Genomic DNA, 24,329 nt, shown 5'->3' with positions numbered 1-24,329 from the left:
AGATGCAAAAAACCACATATCTATGTTCATTCTTGGTACTCTCGGAAAATAAAGATTTATCATTGTCATTGTCATTGTCATTGACTAATTTAATTGTTTTCTTTGTTGGTTTTTTTTGCTCCTTCTATTCCCCTTTAAAAAAAATGTATTCCTCTTATCGTTATTCCGACAAACGTTATATTCGTCCGCCAAATCAGATATTATATTGTTTTTGAGAGCACGCTCATAAGCGTAGCTTGTTCCGCTCCATTTGTTTAATTGATTGTATGCGACATTGTTATTTGTAGTTATCTGAATAAAAAACTGTTTAAACCGATTGTTTTGCTCAGACGTTCAGGACAACGTGTGCCACCCGGAGTCGCGGAACAGCACGGAGCAATGTACCAGCGCGGAGGGAGGGGAAAGAGACAGCGGGCACAGCTCTTACCTCTACATATTCTTGTTAGCCAATGCCATTCATGGCGTCGGAGCTACCCCCATGTTCACTCTTGGAACAGCCTTCATTGACGAGAACACGAAAGCTGAGAGAACCTCTTGGTACTTAGGTCAGTCAACTACCCATGTTGCTGCTGCTGATGGTGATGATGATGATGATGATGATGATGATGATGACTAATTACGAGGAGAAAAGGAAAAGGAGGGTGACGAATACGAGGGGGTGGTTGAGATGAGGGCCCCAAAGGGTTTAAAATCGTGATCGTGATTGGCGATTTTTGACCTTTCTGTGACCGTGATTGCCGAAATTTCCATTTCTGTGATCGTGATGGGACTTTGCCCGTGATCCGTGATGACAAAAAAATCAAGTCTCGTGATCGTGATCGTCATTTGTTTTCGTGATCGTGATGGGCATAATTGCAAAGCATTTTATTTTCAACGTACATTTTTCACAGCTGTATCACTCTATGATCCTCTATTCGTCAAGGTGTTCGTGATCGTGAAAACAAAAATCAAGGTAACTGTGATCGTGAAAGCTAAAATTTACCTTCCCGTGATCGTGATGATACCCCCCTTTGGGGCCCTCTGAGATGATGGTGATGCTGCTGCTAATGATGAGGATGAGGATGATGACGACGATAATGATGATGATGATGATGATGATGATGTATGATGACGACAGAATCATGCTGTGTTTTTGCATAAACAGCGACTATGACAAATATCAGGGAATATCGCAGTCAGGTCAGAGAGAGAGAGAGAGAGAGAGAGAGAGAGAGAGAGAGAGAGAGAGAGAGAGAGAGAGAGAGAGAGAGAGAGAGAGAGAGAGAGAGGGAAAGAGGGAGAGAGAGAGCGAGAGAGAGAGAGAGAGAGAGAGAGAGAGAGGCAAAGACAATGACAAATTCTTTATTTACGAGGGTAATGGCATAAGCAAACAGGTGCTTTTTTACATCCAGCCCTCGCCCATGGGAGGGTTTAATCTAATGATAGAGAGAGAGAGAGAGAGAGAGAGAGAGAGAGAGAGAGAGAGAGAGAGAGAGAGAGAGAGAGAGAGAGACGCAGACGCAGATAATTTATTCAATAGGCCATAGCCCCTTATGAAGGAGTGTGAACAAATGGTTAACGTTGCAAATAATTTAACTCATCAGGTGCAAAAAAGGTACAACATAATAATCGCACAACACTACAGATTAAAACATACATTACACGTTATTTAACTAAGAGGTTAGGCCTACAACATCTCTTAATTTAAAGGCTTTATACAAATACAAGGATACATTTCTAACAACAGTTTCTTGAGGTGAAGCCAGGAGCAAGCTGAGTCCAAAAGTGCTTGGGTTTTTATAATATTTAAATGGGATACATTTTTCTCTTAATCTGTTCAAGTATGGACAACACAAAACAAAAATTAATGAACTTCATTTTCTTGCTTTACTTTACAAAGGGGACACATCAACTGATCGGCATCATGCTGTTTATATCGGTTAGCATGCACATTTATTTCTGAAATACCGAATCGAAACCTAGTCATAATAAACTCTAGATGTCTATCCACATTCAACAAAAGGTAGGGTTTAATGTCATGTACACTACAAAATGTGACCCTCCACCACGGGATGAGTCGCATGTCACCTTTGCATGATTTTCATATTTTTTACATTTTCCTAAAGAGTTTTTTATGCTCTATCCAGTGGTGAAAACCGTTTTAGAAAAGAGCAAAAACTGTTTGAGTTATAAGCCTGTGACTAAGGTGACCCTCACACTGTTACCAGACACTCCCCGGACTTATATTAAGCCTAGCGCAGAACCGCGCGAGGTGACATGCGACTCATTTCGTGGTGGAGGGTCACAAATGTCCGATAAACAGCAAATCTATCACTATTTTGTATATGATAATCCCACTCTTGCCATCTGCAATCGACCAACCTTTCCCTAAAAACACGCAAAAACTCTTTTTCATTAACAACGCCCTGATTCAACAACACAAGACCAAAACCGTACTCATACAATTTACAACGGACACTTGAGGCCCAGCTCTTTTTACCACTCTCGTCCATTTTATACGAGAGAGAGAGAGAGAGAGAGAGAGACAGAGAGAGACAGAGAGAGACAGAGACAGAGACAGAGAGTCAGGCAGACAGACAGAAAGACAGACAGATCGGCAGACAATCGGAGAGAAAACAATTCCACACGCCAGTTGATACATCATTTAAAACCCTATTTCACAAATAACAATTAGCATACAAGTACTATGTTCCAGGAATAATCTATGCAGCAGCCTCCCTGGGCGTAGCAGCAGGGTACATGGGAGGTTCCCAGTTCCTCAACTTCTACACAGACATCGGAAAAGTGGACTTAGCATCGTAAGTTGATTTTGATTTTCATTGTCCGATTTCGTATGCAAATTGCCATGTTCCTTTGCTGAGTTAATGTGTGTCAGTATGTGTGTGTGTGTGTGTGTTTGTGTGTGTGTGTGTGTGTGTGTGTGTGTGTGTGTTTGTGTGTGTGTGTGTGTGTGTGTTTGTGTGAGTTTATGTGTGTGCGTGCGGGCGTGGGTGCGTGCGTGCGTGCGTACGTATGTACGTGCGTGCGTGTGGGTGTGTGCGTGCGTGTGGGTGTGTGCGTGCGTGCGTGGGTGCGTGCGTACGTACGTACGTACGTACGTGTGTGTGTGTGTGTGTGTGTGTGTGTGTGTGTGTGTGTGTGTGTGTGTGTGTGTGTGTGTGTGTTGTAAGAGTGACACTTTTGCCGTCGTGGCAAACATTCGCTGTTGGTGGCATCTCGTTTGTCGTCGGCAGTCATCAAAACGCCGAAACTTCTTTTAAATCGCCGATGACTTTGCCGTCATTTCGGCAGTAGTGCCGAACAGTTGTTACGGTGACGCGAACGAATTACTGAGAACTGCCCCGTTTTCAGACCGTGCTCTTTCAAAATGTGTGTATATCATCTCTGTACACTCTTCCAAAAAAGTTAAGGATCGGTTGAAAAAACGGATCTAATTATAAAAAATTCCCAAAAAATTAATCATCGACATAATAATGAAAAGATTAATGTGTTTGAATAAACAAATGAACAATGAGTCTTGACCTAGAATTTTGTTTGGCAGGCAGAGTTATTTCCCTTTGTGGGACTTCTCAAAAGCTTCTGCATTTTGGAAGAAAAAGGGTGTTTTTATAGCCCCATGAAATTTGCGGAACGCATGCCAGGGCAAAAGGTTGTGATGCACGTGCTACAACAGGGTCCTGGCTATGAACATCGCTCACCAGCATGTGTTTAAAGGTTGACACGCTGACACAATTTAGCACAGTAGCAACATGCCCCCACGAAGAAAACTGAGCGATTTGGATAGAGGAAGGGCAATAGGATGGCTACAAGACGGTGTTGCTGCCAGGCAAGTGGCCCAGAGGCTTGCAGTGGCTCCCTCTGTCATCATCAGACTAAAACAGAGATTCCAAGCAACTGGAAGAGTGCAGGAGCGACAACGTTCTGGTCGGCCCAGAGTCACCACACAAAGAGAGGATCGCTTCATTCAGAGGCAGGCCATGCAACAAAGAATGGCTACGGCAAACAACATTAGGCAACGCCTACAAGCTACCACCAACACTGTTGTTTGTGGTCAGACGATCCGAAACCGCTTACACAACTTTGGCTTGCGTGCAAGGCGTCCAGTCCGAGGAACAACCCTGACTGCTAATCACCGAGCAGCTCGCCGAGCCTGGTGCACTCAACATGTGAGGTGGCAACGTCAGCAGTGGGCTCAGGTGTTGTTTACAGATGAGTCCCGCTTTTGCTTGGAACCTGCTGATGGTCGCATCCGAGTGTGGAGGCGTCGCGGAGAGCGCTTCGCAGAAGGCGCTGTTCTGGAACGACAGCGTTTTGGCGGAGGCTCTGTGATGGTCTGGGGAGGGATCAGCACACGTCTAAGTACACCTCTGTACCATGCAGTGGGCAACTTGACCGGTGTCCGCTACCAGAATGAGATCCTGCAACCCCTGGTCGTTCCAGCCCTCCAAGCGATCGGCCCTCGTACGATTCTTCAGGATGACAACGCACCTCCCCATCGCTCTGCAGCTGTAAACACCTTCATCTAGCAGGCCAGGGTCAACAGGATGCTGTGGCCAGCCAACAGCCCGGACATGAACCCCATAGAGCACAAGTGGGACGAGCTCTGTCGTCGGGTACAGCAACATCACCCTCCTCCTGCCAATCTGGGTCAACTGCTGCAATGGCTCCAGCAGGAGTGGAATGGAGTTCCCAGAGCATTCATATGCAACCTGATCCACTCCATGCGCCAACGATGTGTTGAATGCCTGACACACAACGGAGGGCACACGCGTTATTGACACTGATTCACATTGTTGTGAATTCCATTTTCGAGGGTTGTCACGTTTGACACACTCTAGCTAAATTGTCGCTGCCGCGTTCGATCTTTGCTTTGTTTGTCATTACTCCTTGGTTGTTCAATTATATAATTTTTTTTAAATGAAAGAATTCGGTCTTGTCTGTTTTGTGTGGCGTGCTTGTAAAAAAGTGATCCTTAACTTTTTTTGAAGAGTCTAAATGTACCTTCATCTTCAGAGCAGAGTTTCACAGATTTTGTTGTCGTTTGGATCTTAAAAGATGGGTTCCACTATATTGTAAAATGAATTTCACAGAATAGACATAACACCTCAGGACCCTCGCTGGGTGGGTGCCTGGTGGATTCCCTTCTCGGCGAGCGGGATTCTCCTGATGCTGCTTGTTCTGCCCATGGCCGCCTACCCCACCAGACTGCCAGGTTGGTAAAAGCACACAATACAATACAATACGATACGATACGATACGGTGCGAAAAGATAAGATACGATAAGATACAATACGATGCGATGGCTTGCTGTGTCGTACCAGATTAACACGAGTTTAAAAAAAAAATTGAACTGCGAGCGAAAGCGAGCTGTTCACTTTTGGAAAAAGCAACGAGTGTAAATCTGGTACGACACAGCAAGCCATGTAGTATGCTGTTTATCCTACATACTGTATTTACGTGTATTTTACTCAACACGTCCCGCAGTGGAGGCGTCCAAATTGAAGACGCTTCTTTTGGAAACTCATCTATTCCAAAGCCTCGTGCAAACTTTGACGTCAAAGCAAAGACACGTCACTCTAGAAAGTGTATAGCGTGACGTGAAAGTTCTAAAACTTCTACCAGGAGAAACATCATAGTGTAAAAGGGTTTCCATAATGACGTTTGTCTCGGTGACTCTGGCATCATAAGCAGTCGATAAACATGGTCCCTGCCAAACTAGTTTAACATGACCTCATTTACATGCTATACACACGTGTGGTTTGAACGATATTTTTATCTCATGAGTGGTCTCACTGACCGCCTCGACTACGGGACGTTTTAAGGAAAATACACGTAAGTACAGTATGTAGGATACACAGAAGACTACTTGGCTTGCTGTGTCGTACCAGATTTACACTCGGATTTATTCTCAAAAAGTGAACAGCTCGCTTTCGCTCGCCGTTCAATATTTAAAAAAACAACTCGTGTAAATCTGGTGCGACACAGCAAGCCATGTAGTATTCTCTACATACAATGCAACACCAGCACCAACACCAACACAACCTGTTTTTCATTTTGCTGAACATTATATATCTGGTTAATATTTTACAGCAGTTTGAACACGACTGAAAACAATCACGTGCAACAGTGGCGCGTTTCTTTTGCCTCCTACTGAACAGTGCACGTTTGTGATAATAAGCAATTGGTTATTTATCCGGTTTGACCTATTTCTGGTCATTACATACGACGTGCTGTGTCCCATTCTGTATTTCTTTTTTTCATTGTATTTTGCTTTTCAAAATCATGCCGTAACCCGAGTTTTTAAAATAAATACATATTGCCTTGCCTTTCCTTGCCTTGCCTTGCCTAACCTTGCCTTGCCGTGCCTAACCTTGCCTTGCCTAACCTTGCCTTGCCTTGCCTAACCTTGCCTTGCCTAACCTTGCCTTGCTTAACCTTGCCTTGCTTAACCTTGCCTTGCCTAACCTTGCCTTGCCTTGCTTAACCTTGCCTTGCTTAACCTTGCCTAACCTTGCCTTGCTTAACCTTGCCTTGCCTTGCTTAACCTTGCCTTGCCTTGCCTAACCTTGCCTTGCTTAACCTTGCGTTGCCTAACCTTGCCTTGCTTAACCTTGCCTTGCCTTGCCTTGCTTAACCTTGCCTTGCTTAACCTTGCCTTGCCTTGCTTAACCTTGCCTAACCTTGTCTTGCATTGCCTTGCCTTGCCTAACCTTGCCGAACCTTGCCTTGCCTTGCCTAGCCTTACCTTGCCTTGCCTTGCCTTGCCTTGCCAAACCTTGCCTTGCCTAGCCTTGCCTTGCCTTGCCTTGCCTTGTAAGCTGAAGCATACTCTCAGCCCATGTAAACGCGTGGCCAGCTCTGTGGCGGTGAACGTCATAGTGTGCTCCAAGAGAATGGTGTCTTTACAAGGGACATTTGTTTCAGGCTCAGGCTCACTGATGGCGAACAGGCGGTCAGAGGCGTACCAGTGGAAACGTGACAAAGTCATAGAGAACACCGGTCACTCATGGCGCGACTTTCCACGGGCCATAATCGCACTGGTTGGTTTTTCAAACTTCTACACTATTTTACATGATTAAAGGGATGATGATATCTAAAAAAAAAGAAAAAGAAAAAAAGAAAACATAAAAATGCCCTCAGATCCCTTCCAAAGTTATACATATACCATAAGATTCTCTGTTATAAATAATGCTACCGCTACTGAACTGCCTCCAGTTTGCAAAAGAAAGTGTTTTAAACGCTTAAAGGCACAGTAAGCCTCCCGTAAACCATCACAGATACTGTCAGGCTTTTACGCACAGTACAAACACCCTTTCATTTAAACACTCACCGCTTGAGAACATCCTAGGTGCCCTATGTAAAGAGCGAGCAATTTTCAAATGATTTATTTTCGTGGACCCTCTGATCAGCAAATCTGTTAAAATCTAGATAATAAATTGACAGCTTGTTACACAAACATTCTTAAATCATAAAAGAGTTCTTTTTTCATCAAGACAAGATCAGTACAATTCGAATTTTTGAAAGTTTGAAAAAAGAAAAGCCCGGAAACGTGTCACGCAAACCGTCTTTCTCGTAGCAGACGACGGTTGTGCCTTGCGCCCATTCCTCTGAACAGTCAACTGTCATCGCTCTAGTTCGTGTGAATCACAGCCGTTTGTTGCGTTTAGATTCAGAGGTACACAATAACGTGCTATTGCAGATGAGCTTACAGCGAGTCCCATTGAAATCACAAACTGACAAAAAAGAGGAAACTGGATCACACGGGATCACACGGGTTCGCAATGGCTAAGGGCTAAGATAAACCACACAAAAAATAATTCTTTGAAAATTCCTCGCTCTTTACGGAGGGCACCTAGGATGTTCAAAAGCGGTGTTTGCACTGTGTGTACTGTGCCTGACAGTATCTGTGATGGTTTACGGGAGGCTTACTGTGCAGCTTAAATTCAACTTCGTATACAAAAAAATTATGTAAAAAAGGTAAAGAAAGAGCACTCTTTGGAGCATTGGGTTGGACTACGTCCCCCGAGTTACTTTCCTTGTTTGTGTACTTGATAGCGTTACCAGGCTATCTCGTCATAGAGGGCGGTATCGTTCCTGCCGACGGGCGGCGCCTCTGCACTACTTTTTGTATCCTGCATCGGAGAGAGGCGGCACTCTAAAGCTGATTCACTAACTTTAATTTAATTATTTACCATACTTGTGTTGCGTTGCGTTTGTGTGCGTTCCCAGATTCGTCAGATTTGACAAATTCGTCAGAAACTCCCCCCAAACGGTCAGCTAGCTCAATAGTATGCATTTAAAGGCACAGTAAGCCTCCCGTAAACCACCACAGATATTGTCAGGATTTTACACACAGTAAAAACACCCTTTCATTTACACACTCACCGCTTTTGAACATCCTAGGTGCCCTCCGTAAAGAGCGAGCAATTTTCAAAGAATTCATTTTTGCGTGGTTTATCTTACATCGCGAACCCGTGTGATCCAGTTACCTTTTCTCACAATGTAGTCGTCAGTTTGTGATTTCAATGCTACTCGCTGTAAGCTTATCTGCAATAGCACGTTATTGTGTATCTCTGAATCTAAACGCAACAAACGGCTGCGATTCACACGAACTAGACTGGTGGCAGTTGACTGTTCAGAAGAACGGGCGCTAGGCACAACCGTCGTCTGCTACGAGAAAGACGGTTTGCGTGACACGTTTCCGGGCTTTTCTTTTTTCAAACTTTCAAAAATTCGAATTGTACTGATCTTGTCTTGATGAAAAAAGAACTCTTATATGATTTAAGAATGTTTGTGTAACAAGCTGTCGATTTATTATCTAGATTTTAAAGGTTAGTTCTAGCGCCAAAACGAGGCGCCTGATTTGGCCATCAGACGGTCCACGAAAATAAATTCTTTAAAAATTGCTCGCTCTTTACGTAGGGCACCTAGGATGTTCTCAAGCGGTGAGTGTTTAAACGAAGAGGTGTTTGTACAATGTGTAAAAGCCTGACAGTATCTGTGATGGTTTACGGGAGGCTTACTGTGCCTTTAAGTTGACAGGGAATGAAGCAAATCATTTAACCTATACAAGTAAAGAGAGGTTGAATTTGAGCATCATAATCCACAGTCCATTATCTCAACTGTAACTTTGCTTCATTCATTTTGTATTATTTATTATCCATATTTTTCTGTTGTGTTTCTTGGGTGTCAGAGTGTTTGTAAATATTCCGTTTTGTGGACAGTACAGTGTTTGCAGGATGAATTCACACTAATATTAATTATTTTACAAACTCTGTGTGTGTGCGCGCGCGCGCGCGTGTGTGTGTATGTGTTTGTGTGTGTGTGTGTGTGTGTGTGTGTGTGTGTGTGTGTGTGTGTGTGTGTGTGTGTGTGTGTGTGTGTGTGTGTGTGTATTGTGTACTTGCTTGCGCGTGTGCGTGCGTGCGTGTGCACCCGTCTGTGCTTAAGTATGTGTCTGTGTCTTTATGTCTGTGTCTTTATGTCTGTGTCTTTATGTCTGTGTCTTTATGTCTGTGTCTTTATGTCTGTGTCTTTATGTTTGTGTCCCTTTGACTGTCTCTTGGTTTGCTTTTACAGATGAAGAATCCGACATTCATTTTCCTGTCCCTGGGCACATGTGCAGAGGGCAACATCGTCAGTGGCATAGGGGCGTTCGGGCCAAAGTTTCTGCAGGAAAAATTCAACGCGCCGGCAGCATTTGCTGGTTTGATCATGGGTATGTCCGTAGGCCGATAAGGTAGGCCCTATCTTAAAAAAAAAACATTTTGAAATCTGACGATTTGGTTTTAGAGGCAACTACATGCAGTTTTAAAAACAAAACAAAACACTTACCTACAAACAAAAAAACAACAAAAAAACGCACAAACAAGCAAACAAAACAAGCTAATAAATAAATGAACAAGCCATTTAAACAAACAAACAAACAAACAAACACTATTGGTGTAGTCACTAACTCTTGCTTTGCTTGGGTTAGGATACAATTAAAGGTACCGGCACGGTTGGCCTAGTGGTAAGGCGTCCGCCCCGTGATCGGGAGGTCGTGGGTTCGAACCCCGGCCGGGTCATACCTAAGACTTTAAAATTGGCAATCTAGTGGCTGCTCCGCCTGGCGTCTGGCATTATGGGGTTAGTGCTAGGAATGGTTGGTCCGGTGTCAGAATAATGTGACTGGGTGAGACATGAAGCCTGTGCTGCGACTTCTGTCTTGTGTGTGGCGCACGTTAAATGTCAAAGCAGCACCGCCCTGATATGGCCCTTCGTGGTCGGCTGGGCGTTAAGCAAACAAACAAACAAACAAACAAACAATTAAAGGTATCCTTTTGATAATTTTCATAAATAGTCCTGCCAATAACTCGATTTCAGAAATTCTTTCTTAAGCGTTTAGTCACACGTCCGTTGGACTTGACAGTATAAGCTCACACGATATTTTGTATCCGTCGATTTCAATCTTTGTAAGCGCTTGTTTTAAATGTTTATGGATTCTGAATTTTGGAACGTTAGCCGTCTATCTGGTTGTGAAAATGCTTGAGTGAACGAGGGCTAAAAAAGAAAAGGACAACCGAAGTTTATTTTAACAAAATCGGAATCAGGTAGACAGCTAACGTTCCAAATTTAAGAGTATAAACCACAAATCTTATGATGTGAACCGTAAACATTTATTATTTTTTTTTTAGGTTTTTTAGTTTTTTGTAACTCTCGACGCTAATGTAAGCACGTAATATAGATCACTGGGACCAATTTACAACGGTGGTTATTTTTGGAAAGTGTTCAAAATGTGAAATTATAAGTAAAATAAAAAAATAAAGAATGAAAGTCGCTTGTTCATTTCAATGCTCTCAGGTGCCAGGAGAATGGTTCCGAATAACTGTCACTTACTCATGCCGTATGCATTTAGAGCGCTTACTTCCCTTTGTTTATCAAATCAAAATGTCAACCTTGCATGCGTGTGTGCAGGAATGGTGACAGCGCCAGGGGCAGGGGGAGGGATGCTGCTAGGGGGATACCTGGTCAAGCGCTTCAAGCTCAAGTGTCGGGGGATCATCCGCCTCAACCTGCTGGTGTCCTGCGTGGCGTTCCTGGCCGGCGCCCTCTTCCTCATCCGGTGTCCCCCTCAGGCCACGGCAGGCGTTAACAAGCACTACGACTCGCTGAGGTCAGAGGCCTGGGTCAAATCCGCAACAAATTTTCCCAATAGGCATGAGTTCTAACATACTATATCTTTGCCCCCCTCAGGCCACGGCAGGCGTCAACAAGCACTACGACTCGCTGAGGTCAGAGGCCTGGGTCAAATCCGCAACATATTTTCCCAATAGGCATGAGTTCTAACATACTATATCTTTGCCCCCCTAAGGCCACAGCAGGCGCCAACAAGCACTACGGCTCGCTGAGGTCAGAGGCCGGGGTCAAATCCGCAACATATTTTCCCAATAGGCATGAGTTCTACCATACTATATCTCCCCCCCCCCCCCCCTCTAAGGCCACAGCAGGCGTCAACAAGCACTACGACTCGCTGAGGTCAGAGGCCTGGGTCAAATCCGCAACATATTTTCCCAATAGGCATGAGTTCTACCATACTATATCTTTGCCCCCCTAAGGCCACAGCAGGCGGTAACAAGCACAACGACGTGCTGAGGTTAGAGGCCTGGGTCAAATCTGCAACAACATTTTCCCAATATGAGTTCTAACATACTATACCTTTGTCCCCCTCAGGCAACAGCAGGCGTCAACAAGCAATACGGCGCGCTAAGGTCAGAGGCCGGGGTCATAAGGCATAAGACATAATTCATTAGGCATGAGGAATAAGACATTAGGCAGTAGGCATTATGCATAAGACATGAGACATAAGGAATAAGACATAAGCCATAAGGAATAAGACATAATGCATTAGGCATAAGACATAAGGCATAAGACATAAGACATGAGACATAAGGCATGAGACATAAGGCATAAGGCATGAGACATAAGGCATAAGACATGAGACATAAGGCATAAGGAGTAAGGCATTAGGCATAAGACATGAGACATAAGGCATAAGGCATTAGGCATGAGACATAAGGCACAAGACATGAGACATAAGGTATAAGGCATAAGGAGTAAATTAAGGCATTAGGCATAAGACATGAGACATAAGGCATAAGGCATTAGGCATAAGACATGAGACATAATGCATAAGGAGTAAGGCATTAGGCATGAGACATAAGACATAAGGCATAAGGAACAAGACATAATGCATTAGACATAAGAGGCCTGGGTCATACGACTCAAGACATAAGGCATAAGACATAAAACGTAAGGTATAAGACATAAGGCATAAGATAATTTATTGTCCATAAAATCAAACAAAGGATGGAAAAGTGTGGTTCATCTGCTCTTAAACTACCAAACAACATATGACAAACAACATATGACAAACAACATATGACAAACAACATATGACAAACAACCAAAAACAGAAAAACATACGTATTTAATACTCTTCCGCCGAAAAAAAAAATAAAAAATGAAAAAAAAAATAAAAAAAATCCGCTCATTCACTTGAGATTATTATTTTTTCTTACTCAAGCCTTGTTATCTTTCACTTATATCCCTCTCAGCTTCAAGGAGAGGGCACTAAACTGAATTGGTAAAAAGTCGTCAGCTTCAAGGGGGCGTTGCCCCCTGACCCCCACAAAGGGCGCTGCCCCTTGACCCCGCCAGGGGGCCTAAGCGGCCCCCTGGACCCCCAGCTTTATTTCAGCTGAAACTGCCATTCCTTCAGTACCATGCCTGCGTAAGTAAGAACAACCGAAGTACTCCAAAGTCAAATCCGCAACAACATTTCTCCAATATGAGTTCTTACATACTATATCTTTAAAAAACAAAATAAATCTGTACTCAATCAATGCAAGGACAGCACACACAAAAATATGTCAAATGTTCGCCTATATCTTTGAAGGGATAACATCTAAGAACAAGTCGCGTTTAAACAATCTTTCGGCCTGAAACTAAAACTTTAACACTAAATAACAGTCATCACCACGACTACATGAAGTAAGGCTTGGCAAGCTCAAAGCACTCGTCTCGGCGAGCTCAAAGCACTCGTCTTGGCGAAGCATACGAACGTAGTTAATACCTATTTTGCATAAACCGATTTCTTAACCACCAAGGATTACATTATTTTGGGCTAATGACTTATTTTTAGGTTGACACGCGCACGAAGCGTACCTTTAAACTCTAAAGAAGATTGAGAGAGAGAGAGAGAGAGAGAGAGAGAGAGAGAGAGAGAGAGAGAGAGAGAGAGAGAGAGAGAGAGAGAGAGAGAGAGAGAGAGAGAGAGAGAGAGAGAGAGAGAGAGAGAGAGAGAGAGAGAGAGAGAGAGAGAGAGAGAGAGAGAGAGAGAGAGAGAGAGAGAGAGAGAGAGAGATGTCGCGCTGAATTGTCACCAGGGCGACGTCACGAGAATTTAAATTATTATATACCTTGCCCAAGGACTACTTCTAGAAGGAGTACTTGACCTTGCCCAACCTTACCTCACATAGGGCCTAACCAAATATCATTGGAGTCTGTAAAAGTTATTTGTTGAGTTTGAATGAAGTGAATCACATGTCTGCCCGTCAAATTCCCAACTGTACAGGGATCTGGACGGACCCTCGCATCTGGAGTCGTCTTGCAACGCGGACTGTGGCTGCTCGTCAAAGGTGTACGAACCGGTTTGTGGAACCGACGGTCTCATCTACTTCTCGCCTTGTCACGCGGGATGCGACGAGAAGTTCATGTGGATGGAAGGTCCCATTGGTCCCTTCAAGGTGACGTTTAACAGAACACTGTCATTGGTACAACGGACCAGAACAGAAGACAGTCACTGGGGAAAACACGCACTTACGTACTTACGCACGCGCGCATTTACGCACACAAGCATGCACTTACGCACGCGCGCACGCACGCACGCACGCACGCACGCACGCACTCACGCACAAACAAACAAACAAACAAACAAACACACACACACACACACACACACACACACACACACACACACACACACACACACACACACACACACACACACACACACACACACACACACACACACACACACAAACAAACACACACACACACACACACACACACACACACACACACACACACACACACACACACACACACACACACACACACACACACACACACACACACACACACACACACACACACACACACACACACACACACACACACACACACACACACACACACACACACACACACACACACACACACACACACACACACACACACACACACACACACACACACACACACACACACACACACACACACACACACACACACACACACACACACACACACACACACACACACACACACACACACACACACACACACACACACACACACACACACACACACACACACACACACACACACACACACACACACACACACACACACACACACACACACACACACACACACTAGGACAAATGAAGTGGTTGTTAAAAAAGAGAGTAAATGACTGTCGCAGGTGAAAAAAAACTTGACTAAATATAAAAAGAACCAAACAAGTCGCGTAAGGCGAAAATACAATATTTAGTCAAGTAGCTGTCGAACTCACAGAATGAAACTGAACGCAATGCAACGCAGCAAAACCGTATACTCGTGGTCCACCGCTCACGGCATAGGCAGTGAAATTGACAAGAAGAGCGGGGTAGTGGTTACGCTATGCTGCATAGCACGCTTTTCTGTACCTCTCTTCGTTTTAACTTTCTGAGCGTGTTTTTAATCCAAACATATCATATCTATATATTTTTGGAATCAGGAACCGACAAGGAATAAGATGAAGGTGTTTTTAAATTGATTTCGAAAAAAAAATTTTGATAATAATTTTTATATATTTAATTTTCAGAGCTTGTTTTTAATCCGAATATAACATATTTATATGTTTTTGGAATCAGCAAATGATGGAGAATAAGATAAACGTAAATTTGGATCGTTTTATAAATTTTTATTTTTTTTTACAATTTTCCGATTTTTAATGACCAAAGTCATTAATTAATTTTTAAGCCATCAAACTGAAATGCAATACCGAACCCCGGGCTTCCTCGAAGAGTACTTGACCAAAATTTCAACCAATTTGGTTGAAAAATGAGGGCGTGACAGTGCCGCCTCAACTTTCACGAAAAGCCGGATATGACGTCATCAAAGACATTTATCAAAAAAATGAAAAACACGTTCGGGGATTTCATACCCAGGAACTCTCATGTCAAATTTCATAAAGATCGGTCCAGTAGTTTAGTCTGAATCGCTCTACACACACACACACACACAGACACACACACAGACACACGCACATACACCACGACCCTCGTTTCGATTCCCCCTCGATGTTAAAATATTTAGTCAAAACTTGACTAAATATAAAAAGAGGACAAGAAGAAAGCACTGTCCACAGAAGAATAATGACTAGAACAAAAGATTGTCATGGGTAAAAGGGAATAGAACAGAAGCCTGCTATTCGTAAAGAAACCAAGAACAGAAAAAAATGATATCGGCAGAAAGGGCTAGAACCGCTTCTATAATGCCAAGATGCCTGTTGTAGTAGCAATGCTTCGAACAAATCCACGTCTTTGTCCGATACAGTTGTACCAGAACTGCACCTGTGTTGTGGACAACCTCGACCGCTCGCTCAACGCAACGGCCTCCGCAGCAGGGACAAACAGCAGCTCGACCTTGCTCAGAGATATGCTGTCAACCACCCCATTTCCTTCGGTGACCACTAACGTCAGCAGCGGAGACGTCAATGACACGTTGCTGCCACCAGGGGCGCACCAGGGCATCTGCATGTCCGACTGCAAGCTGGTGTACGTGGTAGCCCCGCTGCTGTTAGTGGGCATGTTTCTCACCTTCACCACCGTGTCGCCCACACAGACCGCCACGCTCAGGTAGCCAGTCACACCGCTCATCTTCTTGTCTTGTTTGTGTTTCTTGTTGTTGTGATGATGATGATGATGATGATGATGATGATGATGATGACGATGGGGACGAAGATGATGATGATGGGGACAAAGATAATAATGATGATGATGATGATGATGATGGGGACGAAGATGATGATGATGATGATGGGGACGATGATGATGATGATGATGGGGACGATGATGATGATGGGGACGATGATGATGATGATGATGATGATGATGATGATGATGATGATGATGATGGATGATGATGATGATATGCGAGTGGCGGTTTTCGGGATAATGCGCTGTTCTCCCACACATCGCTGATGTTCTTGTCTTGTTTGTATTTGTTGTGTTTGTTAATACAACAATACCCGTTAATAAGTAAATGTTGTGTTTGTTAATACAACAATACCCGTTAATAAGTAAATGTTGTGCTTGTTAATACAACAATACTCGTTGCTTTTTCAAATATTGAAAAGCTCGCATTCGCTCGCAGTTCAATATCTATAAAAGCTCGCATTCGCTCGCAGTTCAATATCTATAAAAGCAACTCGTGTACATCTGGTACGACACATATGTAGTATTCTCTATTTCTCACCTTAGCGCCTGAATATATCGTCTGCGGATTTTCATCAAGGTTCTTACAATTCCTTTTTCATTGTGCAGATGTGTCCCAGCATTGGAGAAATCGCTAGCTATCGGGTTGCAGTGGGTCTTCCTGCGTCTTGGGGGTAAGAAATCGCTAGCTATCGGGTTGCAGTGGGTCTTCCTGCGTCTTGGGGGTAAGAAATCGCTAGCTGTCGGGTTGCAGTGGGTCTTCCTGCGTCTTGGGGGTAAGAAATCGCTAGCTATCGGGTTGCAGTGGGTCTTCCTGCGTCTTGGAGGTAAGAAATCGCTAGCTATCGGGTTGCAGTGGGTCTTCCTGCGTCTTGGAGGTAAGAAATCGCTAGCTATCGGGTTGCAGTGGGTCTTCCTGCGTCTTGGGGGTAAGAAATCGCTAGCTGTCGGGTTGCAGTGGGTCTTCCTGCGTCTTGGGGGTAAGAAATCGCTAGCTGTCGGGTTGCAGTGGGTCTTCCTGCGTCTTGGAGGTAAGAAATCGCTAGCTGTCGGGTTGCAGTGGGTCTTCCTGCGTCTTGGGGGTAAGAAATCGCTAGCTATCGGGTTGCAGTGGGTCTTCCTGCGTCTTGGGGGTAAGAAATCGCTAGCTATCGGGTTGCAGTGGGTCTTCCTGCGTCTTGGGGGTAAGAAATCGCTAGCTATCGGGTTGCAGTGGGTCTTCCTGCGTCTTGGGGGTAAGAAATTGCTAGCTGTCGGGTTGCAGTGGGTCTTCCTGCGTCTTGGAGGTAAGAAATCGCTAGCTGTCGGGTTGCAGTGGGTCTTCCTGCGTCTTGGAGGTAAGAAATCGCTAGCTGTCGGGTTGCAGTGGGTCTTCCTGCGTCTTGGGGGAAAGAAATCGCTAGCTATCGGGTTGCAGTGGGTCTTCCTGCGTCTTGGGGGTAAGAAATCGCTAGCTATCGGGTTGCAGTGCGTCTTCCTGCGTCTTGGGGGTAAGAAATCGCTAGCTATTGGGTTGCAGTGGGTCTTCCTGCGTCTTGGGGGTAAGAAATCGCTAGCTATCGGGTTGCAGTGGGTCTTCCTGCGTCTTGGGGGTAAGAAATCGCTAGCTGTCGGGTTGCAGTGGGTCTTCCTGCGTCTTGGAGGTAAGAAATCGCTAGCTGTCGGGTTGCAGTGGGTCTTCCTGCGTCTTGGAGGTAAGAAATCGCTAGCTGTCGGGTTGCAGTGGGTCTTCCTGCGTCTTGGGGGAAAGAAATCGCTAGCTATCGGGTTGCAGTGGGTCTTCCTGCGTCTTGGGGGTAAGAAATCGCTAGCTGTCGGGTTGCAGTGGGTCTTCCTGCGTCTTGGAGGTAAGAAATCGCTAGCTGTCGGGTTGCAGTGGGTCTTCCTGCGTCTTGGAGGTAAGAAATCGCTAGCTGTCGGGTTGCAGTGGGTCTTCCTGCGTCTTGGGGGTAAGAAATCGCTAGCTATCGGGTTGCTGTGGGTCTTCCTGCGTCTTGGAGGTAAGAAATCGCTAGCTATCGGGTTGCAGTGGGTCTTCCTGCGTCTTGGAGGTAAGAAATCGCTAGCTATCGGGTTGCAGTGGGTCTTCCTGCGTCTTGGAGGTAAGAAATCGCTAGCTATCGGGTTGCAGTGGGTCTTCCTGCGTCTTGGAGGTAAGAAATCGCTAGCTATCGGGTTGCAGTGGGTCTTCCTGCGTCTTGGGGGTAAGAATTAATCATGTCCGCGAAACTGACTGTACAATTTATCATTCTGATGATAATCGTGAACACGATGACGGCTTGTATTAATTTACGAGCGAAATGTGACTCGGCCTTGAAGAGAAGGTTAATTAAAGATGGCGGCAGCGGCCATGAGCAATCTGGGGAAAGGCTAATGTTGATGCTGGCTGCAGTCATGGTAACCGATAGTTTTGCTGATGACGCCTGACCAGAGTGAAGTTTTATATTTCTTATTTCTTCCGGTTTTTTTTTAGTGCTTAAAAGCTTCTTTTTTTTTAACAGCACCAAGTGCGACGATAACAATGATCACGACGGCGACGATTTGATTACAACGATGACGTGAACGAAACTTTTGTTTATCTTTGCGAAGAGGATTATAGATTTAATACACAAAGGGCAGTAAGCACTCTAAGTACATACGACATGTGTAATAGAGTAAGTGAGAGTCATTCGGAACCATTCTCCTGGTACCTGAGAGAAAAACAAGCATTGAAATGAACAAACGACTTTCATCCTCAATTATCATAGTTAAGATATTAGTTATGGTTACAGTTATGAGCGCAATAATACTCTAAATGGTAACAAAATGCGTACAGAGTGAACACGCTTAACACTCTCATTGGTATGTACACAGCCGACCTAAAAACGAGACCAGCACGGTTGGCCCTAGTGGTAAGGCGTCCGCCCCGTGATCGGGAGGCCGTGGGTTCGAACCCCGGCCGGGTCATACCTAAGACTTTAAAATTGGCAATCTATAGCTAGTGGCTGCTCCGCCTGGCGTCTGGCATTATGGGGTTAATGCTAGGACTGGTTGGTCCGGTGTCACACCTCCTTCTGACTGGTTGATCCGGTGTCAGAATAATGTGACTGGGTGAGACATGAAGCCTGTGCTGCGACTTCTGTCTTGTGTGTGGCGCACGTTATATGTCAAAGCAGGACCGCCCTGATATGGCCCTTCGTGGTCGGCTGGGCGTTAAGCAAACAAACAAACAAACAAACCTAAAAACGAAACTGGCAGTATTAGCCCATCTGAATTCAAAATTATACCACATTAATTTGTCTTTCTTTCTTAAATCGTGCTTTCCTCTCAAGTAATATGCTACCGTCTTGTACGTGGGGGACTCTGCTTTATGACTGAAGATTGTTTCAGATTCAGTCAATCGTTAGAAAGCAGCTCGAATTTACATGGGGGTTACCTTACAGTATTATATAAACAATCTTATCTTATCTGGTCTTGTCTTGTCTTGTCTTGTCTTATCTTAATGCTGCCATTCGTAAGCTCGGGGGAACCTAAGTCTTTGGTGACTACGAGTATGATGTACTTTGCGCTTTATGATATAAAAAATGTTTGCCTCCACATCCAGGAACGATGCCGGGGCCTCTGGTACTGGGCCGCATCATGGACAGCGCGTGTCGCGTGTGGAAGCAAACTTGCGGGGAGCGAGGGGCCTGCTGGATCTACACGGCGGGCGACATGGGGGTTCGAATCTTCGTCTGGTGGCTGGTGGTCAAAGCCTTCAGCATCGTCTGCTACTTCTGCGCGCAGCATCTGTACCGTGCGCCGCCCAAGAACGAACACAAAGAGAAGGAGGAAAAAGAAGAGGAAAAGAATTGGCTAGAGGATGAAACGCTGAGAACGACAGTCTGCTGAGCTGTTCAGCTTGCTGAGAACACTTCTGAACATGAGTATGCCGCGGAAAATGGGCCACAGAGAGAAGGAGAAGGAGGTGTTTGTTTGTTTGTTTGCTTAACGCCCAGTCCACCACGAAGGGTGATGTCAGGGCAGTGCTGCTTTGACATTTAACGTGCGCCACACACAAGACAGAAATCGCAGCACAGGCTTCATGTCTCACCCAGTCACATTATTCTGACACCGGACCAACCAGTCAGAAGGAGGTGTGAAAGAATTGGAAAGGGGGTGGGACGCTAAGAACCACAGTCTGCGGCAGACTTGTTCGGGATTTTTTGAAACGCTTCTGATTCAATATATATATATATATATATATGTCCTTGGGTCTGGCAGTAAAGTTGATAGATCACTGGAGTAGTGATATTCGGGTCATGGGTCGAAGTTGATAGATCACTGGACTAGTGATATTCGGGTCATGGGTCGAAGTTGATAGATCACTGGACTGGTGATCTTCGGGTCATGGGTCGAAGTTGATAGATCACTGTCCCAGACTAGTGATCTTCGGGTCATGGGTCGAAGTTAATAGATCACTGGACTAGTGATATTCGGGTCACTGGTCGGGTCACAAATGCAGATAAACACGCAAGCCATGTTGCGTTGTTTTGGTGTTGCAATATACACCACACATATTTCATGTTAGATCATGAGTGTTTCTATGCTTATATAAACTCTGCATAACAATTCTGACGACATTCTGTGTACCCCAACTAAAGCATTGATTCCCCTGCATTAATTCCCCCTGTAATTTTGTCACACTCTTCACCAAGGCACTTAAAGGCACAGTAAGCCTCCCGTAAACCATCACAGATACTGTCAGGCTTTTACACACAGTACAAACACCCTTTCATTTAAACACTCACCACTTGAAAACATCCTAGGTGCCCTCCGTAAAGAGCGAGCAATTTTCAAAGAATTTATTTTTGCGTAGTTTATCTTACCCCTGAGCCATCGTGAACCCGTGTGATCCAGTTTCCTTTTTTCACAATGCAGTTGTCAGTTAATAATTTGAATGCGACTTGCTGTGAGCTTATCTGCAATAGTACGTTATTATGTACCTCTGACTATGCACGAAACAAACGGCTGTACGCGGTTCACAAGAACTTTCGCGATGGCTTTTGACTGTTCAGAGGAACTGGCGATAGGCATTAACCGTCGTCTGCTACGAGAACCACGACCTTGTGTGACCCTGCTTCCGGGCGTTTCTTTTATCAAACTTTCAAAAATTCGAATTGTACTGATCTTGTCTTGATGAAAAAAGAACTCTTTTATGATTTAAGAATGCTTGTGTAACAAGCTGTCAATTTATTATTTAGATTTTAAAAGATAGGTCCAGCGCCAAAACGCACAACGGTCCGATTTGTCTCTGAGACAATCCGCAAAATTAATTCTTTGAAAATTGCTCGCACCTAGGATGTTCCCATTTGGTGAGCGTTCAAATGGAAGGGTGTTTGTACTGTGTGTAAAAGCCTGACAGTATCTGTGATGGTTTACGGGAGGCTTACTGTGTGTAAAAGCCTGACAGTATCTGTGATGGTTTACTGGAGGCTTACTGTGTGTAAAAGCCTGACAGTATCTGTGATGGTTTACTGGAGGCTTACTGTGTGTAAAAGCCTGACAGTATCTGTGATGGTTTACTGGAGGCTTACTGTGTGTAAAAGCCTGACAGTATCTGTGATGGTTTACGAGAGGCGTACTGTGTGTAAAAGCCTGACAGTATCTGTGATGGTTTACGGGAGGCGCACTGTGCCTTTAACTTGGTTATCTGGCACACTTTTTGAATCAATCTTGTTCATATTGGAAAAGACGGCTAGAAAGAGACTGCCTTGGTTGTTTAGTCGGTGTCGTTTATCATTAATAGATGATTGCCCAATGCTAGACTTGGTTCTCATCCTTGTTGCGGGAAATCAGGCGAAATTGCTTCTATTACTAATTATGCTATTAAAATTCCTGTCAAATAGACAAATCCCATATAACTCTATTTGAAAACGCTGGATCTACCTGTATATTGTATCTTTAATTTCCATCTATATGAGAGAGAGAGAGAGAGAGAGAGAGAGAGAGAGAGAGAGAGAGAGAGAGAGAGAGAGAGAGAGAGAGAGAGAGAGAGAGAGAGAGAGAGAGAGAACGTCCTAAATAAAAACTTCAACAACAAAATCAGTAGTTTTACACATCTCCGTTATAAGCGGTGTGTGTGTGTGTGTGTGTGTGTGTGAGTGTGAGTGTGTGTGTGTGTCTGTGTGTGTGAGTGTTTGTGTGTGAAGCAAAAGAGTGGGATTCCCTATAGGTGAAGTTTCCTGTAGGAAGATTCCCTGTATACAGGGAATCCCACAGGGTGGAGTTCCTGAAGCATTTCGCTGAAAGTCAAGTGATGCTTAGCGACATCAGTAGAATTTGATGTTTTTCGATCTTTACAAAACAATTATATTTAGAAATTCGAGTAATGGTTTACAATTTTTATTGAAAACAAATTTAAATCGATAACTAAATGAAAGAAAAGGCAACTAAAATAATAACGTAATAACGACAAACTGCAAAGCGTTACATTAGCATCTCATTTCCGTTTGCCGCCATGGAGTTACTTCAAGCTTACGAGAGACAGTTTGATGAAGCGAGATTGCAGTCAGGTCCGGTTTCGCCCGAGTTTTTCTTTGAGCTGAAATGCAATACCGAAGTCCGGCCTTCGTCGAAGATTGCTTGGCCAAAATTTTAATCAGTTTGATTGAAAAATGAGGGTGTGACAGTGCCGCCTCAACCTTTACAAAAAGCCGGATATGACGTCATCAAAGACATTTATCCAAAGAATGAAAAAAATGTCTGGGGATATCATACCCAGGAACTCTCATGTAAAATTTCATAAAGATCGGTCCAGTAGTTTACTCTGAATCGCTCTACACACACACACACGCACAGACACACACACACACACACACACACACACACACACACACACACACACACACACACACACACACATACACCACGACCCTCGTCTCGATTCCCCCTCTATGTTAAAACATTTAGTCAAAACTTGACCAAATGTAAAAAGATGGCTTTATTGGACAACATAATTATAACAGTTTGATAAACAGACAGACAGAAAGATAGGCATGCATGCATGCAGGCAGGCAGGCAGACAGACAGGCAGGGAAGACAGACAGGCAGGCAGGGGAGACAGACAAGCAGGCAGACAGACAGGCAGGGAAGACAGACAGGCAGGCAGGGAAGACAGACAAGCAGGCAGACAGGCAGACAGACAGGCAGGGAAGACAGACAGGCAGGCAGGGAAGACAGACAAGCAGGCAGACAGGCAGGCAGGGAAGACAGACAGGCAGGCAGGGAAGACAGACAAGCAGGCAGACAGACAGGCAGGGAAGACAGACAGGCAGGCAGGGAAGACAGACAAGCAGGCAGACAGGCAGACAGACAGGCAGGGAAGACAGACAGACAGACAGGCAGGGAAGACAGGCAGGCAGGCAGGCAGACAGGGAAGACAGACAGGCAGACAGACAGGCAGACAAACAGGCAGGCAGACAGACAGGCAGGTAAGACAGACAGACAGACAGGCAGGCAGGCAGACAGACAGCGAAGACAGACAGGCAGGCAGGCAGACAGTCAGACAGGCAGGCAGACAGACAGACAGACAGACAGGGAAGACAGGCAGGCAGACAGACAGACAGGGAAGACAGACAGGCAGACAGACAGACAGGGAAGACAGACAGGCAGACAGACAGGGAGGGAAGACAGACAGGCAGACAGACAGACAGCAGGCAGGCAGGCAGACAGAAAGGCAGGGAAGACAGACAGACTTCTCATCGTAAAGCAAATCCGTTCAACTCACGACCTTTTTTCGTGAGAAGCTTCCCACTCAGACAGAACCACCAAGCAAACCTTGGGGTAAGGCGGAGTGGGGCGTTAGCAATTTTCTCCCCTCTTTCCTAACCTAGGTGGTGGGTTCAAGTGCTAGTCTTTCGGATGAGACGAAAAACCGAGGTCCCTTCGTGTACACTACATTGGGGTGTGCACGTTAAAGATCCCACGATTGACAAAAGGGTCTTTCCTGGCAAAATTGTATGGCATAGATAACAAATGTCCACCAAAATACCCGTGTGACTTGGAATAATAGGCCGTGTCTGGAGATACGCGCGCGATATAAGACTTCATAATTATATATAATGATGTGGGAGTTGGGTGTGTGAGGGTTTGTGTGGGTGTGAGTGTGTGTGTAGGGAGGGGGGGTGGTAAGCCGTAAATACCCGCTCTGTGTAGCGGCTGCTCCTCCGGGCCTTTTTACATTTAGTCAAGTTTTGACTAAATGTTTTAACATAGAGGGGGGAATCGAGACGAGGGTCGTGGTGTATGTGTGTGTGTGTGTGTCTGTCTGTCTGTGTGTGTGTGTAG

At 44.8% G+C, this 24,329-nt stretch overlaps 1 protein-coding gene across 3 annotated transcripts in view; it reads left to right on the top strand.

Annotated features, from left to right (window-relative positions):
- Positions 1–22,073, top strand: part of LOC138960295 (solute carrier organic anion transporter family member 4A1-like) — a 35,386-nt gene extending 13,313 nt beyond the window's left edge. For all 3 annotated transcript variants that reach the window (XM_070332133.1, XM_070332135.1, XM_070332134.1), the window contains 10 exons: positions 330–545; positions 2,696–2,798; positions 5,091–5,212; positions 6,925–7,040; positions 9,580–9,718; positions 10,957–11,155; positions 13,616–13,787; positions 15,643–15,944; positions 16,632–16,696; positions 19,606–22,073. In XM_070332133.1, coding sequence (XP_070188234.1) covers positions 330–545; positions 2,696–2,798; positions 5,091–5,212; positions 6,925–7,040; positions 9,580–9,718; positions 10,957–11,155; positions 13,616–13,787; positions 15,643–15,944; positions 16,632–16,696; positions 19,606–19,892 — 1,721 coding nt within the window. In that variant the 3' untranslated portion in view covers positions 19,893–22,073. The remainder of the gene's footprint in view (positions 1–329; positions 546–2,695; positions 2,799–5,090; positions 5,213–6,924; positions 7,041–9,579; positions 9,719–10,956; positions 11,156–13,615; positions 13,788–15,642; positions 15,945–16,631; positions 16,697–19,605) is intronic.
- Positions 22,074–24,329: the final 2,256 nt, after the last annotated feature.

Source organism: Littorina saxatilis, linkage group LG2, assembly GCF_037325665.1.
Source record: "Littorina saxatilis isolate snail1 linkage group LG2, US_GU_Lsax_2.0, whole genome shotgun sequence".
Taxonomy (NCBI): Eukaryota; Metazoa; Mollusca; class Gastropoda; order Littorinimorpha; family Littorinidae; genus Littorina; species Littorina saxatilis.
This window is presented reverse-complemented; position numbering and strand designations above follow the sequence as displayed.